The 3,567-nt window shown below is 33.4% G+C and overlaps 2 protein-coding genes across 5 annotated transcripts in view; one reads left to right on the top strand and one right to left on the bottom strand.

Moving 5' to 3' along the window:
* LOC106876283 (85/88 kDa calcium-independent phospholipase A2) overlaps positions 1 to 3,567 on the bottom strand; it is a 54,877-nt gene that overhangs the window by 40,949 nt on the left and 10,361 nt on the right. The window contains exon 2 of one of the 4 annotated variants that reach the window (XM_052971365.1): positions 751 to 834. The exons of the other annotated variants lie outside the window; for them this stretch is intronic. The gene's annotated coding sequence lies outside the window, so the exon portion shown is untranslated. The remainder of the gene's footprint in view (positions 1 to 750; positions 835 to 3,567) is intronic. 4 annotated transcript variants of the gene reach the window in all.
* Positions 984 to 3,567, top strand: part of LOC106879026 (transcription factor MafK) — a 129,793-nt gene continuing 127,209 nt past the window's right edge. Inside the window, exons 1-2 of the mRNA XM_052971368.1 lie at positions 984 to 1,098; positions 1,327 to 1,462. Of these exons, the coding sequence (XP_052827328.1) occupies positions 1,409 to 1,462 (54 nt within the window). The 5' untranslated portion in view covers positions 984 to 1,098; positions 1,327 to 1,408. The remainder of the gene's footprint in view (positions 1,099 to 1,326; positions 1,463 to 3,567) is intronic.

Genomic DNA, 3,567 nt, shown 5'->3' with positions numbered 1-3,567 from the left:
TATATATATATATATATATATATATGGCGATCTTACGATACGAGTCATACCATTGTAATAATTACTGCTCTATTTTTTTTAGAGTGTGATTCTTTCTGATATATGTTTCTTTATTAACTACATACATACATACATACACACATATATATACATATATATGTGGCGCTTCTTTAGAAACGCACCTCTCCAAGAAAATGACGCTTAATTGTAAAAAAAAGTTAGGGCGATCTTAGGAAAATGGGAGATATATAGATGGACATTTATGTGAAACAAAAGAAAATTCAAATCTCACGACAAATTTGTTTCGTAACTCAAAAACATGCAAATAACTTATATTATCATATACACTCCGGAAATCTTTCAAAGATCGCCTAATCGTTTTCTCTTGAATCGTGCTCTACATTGAATATGTTTTGTAGAACGATACATTAAGCAATTGTTTTTATGAGTACTGCTGGATTACTCGATCCATATATTATGACTTAATATATCTCTCTCTCTCTCTCACTCTCTCTCTATATATATATGACAGAAAAAGAGAGATAAAAGCAATATTTCACGCTGCTCACGAAATGATTTCTATGGAAACCATACAAAATATAAATAATTAAAGGTAACTCAACAAAATAATACAATAAAAAAGGCAATTAACTCATCACACATATATCTATATAAACCGTAAGATCGCTATATATATATATATGTATATATAATTATATAAATATATAATTTTCGTAAGCCCAAACTTACCGATTATAATTGGTTTAATATCCACTTTCAGTTTCATCTGTTCTCTTGTGTAGCTTTATCTATAACTTTTCGTAACATTACTTCCTGCAGATCTCAAACGTTTATCATTAAGTTGTTTAAGAAATATGAACAAAATACTCAACTGAAAATTATTACAATCAATAATAAACTCTGAATTAAACTAGAAAAACACACACCCAAAGAGTAATAAAGTTGGCAAAAAGTTAAATGCTAAAGGTGGCGATGAATATAGATGGTGTCTTTGAACGAAGCGGTGTAGAATGACATCCTGTATTTCGGTGCGAAATTTTGTAAACATTGGACCACATCACTGAATTATTATAATTGGTGAGCAGCTGTAGAAATATTGTTATACAATTATCATATTTCGTTATATTATAGCATTTTCGTGTCTTCCAGCTTCCTCTACTGTATAAGAAATTAACGCTAGGAAATCCATCTCTCTCTCTATCGATATCTATCTATCTATCTATCTAAACATACATGTCTATATTTATGTATATTTAGGATAGATGTAGATAAAAATACTTATGTTTATTTATTTATTTATTGAAGGACCTTTATCACAAGAACATTGAACCACTAAGACAACAGTTTAGATTTTATAGACGAAAAGAACAGTAAAAGTCTGCTTCATATGGCCAGCAATAAACGTCTTACGAAGTTATCAAGGTCCGATAGAATCAAAAAGGTACGTCCAAAAAAAAAAATTAAATGCTGCTGGAATTAATTATTATAATTGTTATTATTTTGTTTCAATAAATTCAGTTGACTGTACATATACGATTGTAGATATCCATAAAAATTATATTGTTTATTAAATTATATTTATTAAAGCTGAAAAAAAATCTTCACAAACTGTTTCACGTTACCGTTCATCGGACAGTTGTGATCATCTATATAGCACAATCCATCCGGATATTCATATTGAATAAGTATGATCTACCATGGAGTTGCATTTTCGTCACTATCCCACGATAAAATATTAGGATCTTGAGCCAAAGAAGGTAACTCTATCTGGTCAGTCGGCTTGTTGGAAATGTCAGCTAAATTTTTATAAAACCGTAAGATTGAAAAGAATACATTGTATAGTGAAGCAACTAAATGTGTGTGTTAGATGAATTCCATTGAGTCGAGTCCCCGTACTCTGGGTATGGCATTCAGGTTGTAGTCGTAAACTACTCTTATTTCTTTCCTCAATACCAGGCCGAGAGAGGTGTACATCTCATGACAGTTTCATTTAACTTCCTGTTTAAATAAACCCTAAGATTTGGAGTTAAAACACGAATACAGTCTTGACAAATGAACATGTCAGGCATCTCCCTACGCGGCCCTTTAGCTTTTTGTTTAACATGGCCACAAAATCGAATTCAGAACGTGACTGATATTTGTTTTAATCGATCTCCGGACACAAAAGTCAAAATTGACACCAGTGGCATATGAACTCTGAAGTTGGAGTGTTACATCAGCATTAAGACGAGACAGATAATGAAGTTATTTATAATTAATCAATATTTTAATTAAATAAACAAACTTAGAGTGAGCGATGGGTTTACTATTACTTTGGGGGAAGAGAAACCCTCGTGTTGTTGTGCAGGCATTAAATCCTGGTTGACGAAGTCACTGATCTGGATTTCAATTTTTTTTTATATATACATCCCACTACACTTACCTCTTTTACGCCCACAAGAAAAGTATGAACACCACACACTCTTATATTTTCACCATTACCATTCTTTCAGAAATCTTGGTTTTTTTGTCTACACCAGGAATAGATTTGTGAAATTTAGCAAAAAAAAAAAAAAAAAAAATTGTCACTTTACATGCGACCGCTTTGGTACATGTGCACCGAAAACAATGTTTATTATTCACGTTGTTGTTGAAGTGTTTAAAATTCGAGAAATTTGCTGAGCATGAAGTGCACACAAGGAAAATAGTTAGCGTGATGAATGTTTTATATTATCAGCTCTATTGAATAAGACATTTTTATATTGATATATATTAACAGAAACTCTCATCTGAAAGGTTTCCTGTTAGTCATTATAATGATATATATATATATATACACACACATACATACATACACAGGGTTATTCAAAAAGAATGAACCGATTTCATTACGCAATATTTTAATAAGGAAAAGCAATAGAAAACTCCAGCTAAGTCACAAGTATTTACATACAATCAACTTTTATTTCCTGTCCTACAAGTGTTCAATGTGGCCACCACCTGCAGCACAAGCAACATCAATGCGATAATAGAATTCCTCCCAGATGCGCGTATCAGCCTATCACGATCCACCGAGTACTTCTTTGGCTGTCTGGTCGAATGCTTTATCAATTTCCTTAAGTAACAGTTTGTGAAAATTGTTTCTTCTTTAATGAAAAACATATTACTCTAGCAAGTATTTGAGTACTATTTTTTCCTCCTTGCTTTGCATTTACGTGCTTGGTTGTGTATATGTATATATATATGTTGTTGTTGTTTATCCTTTTCGCCCCTTGTGGGAGCATAGGGCCAGTTTGCCGGTTTCCATGGTGTATGTGTTCCCCCCTAACTGGACAGGACGCCAGTCCATCGCAGCTTTACTCAAGAAACAGGAAGAAAGAGTGAGAGAAAGTTGGGACAAAAGAGTACAACAGGGGTCGCCATCACCCCCTGCCAGAGCCTCGTGGAGCTTTTAGGTCTTTTTCGTTCAATAAACACACACAACGCCCAGTCTGGGAATCGAAACCACGATCCTCTGACTGCAAGTCTGCTGCCCTAACCACTGGGCCATTGCACCTCCTGTATATA

Source organism: Octopus bimaculoides, chromosome 10, assembly GCF_001194135.2.
Source record: "Octopus bimaculoides isolate UCB-OBI-ISO-001 chromosome 10, ASM119413v2, whole genome shotgun sequence".
Classification (NCBI taxonomy): Eukaryota; Metazoa; Mollusca; class Cephalopoda; order Octopoda; family Octopodidae; genus Octopus; species Octopus bimaculoides.
Note: the sequence above shows the minus strand (reverse complement) of the source record. Positions and strands in the feature narration are given on the sequence as shown.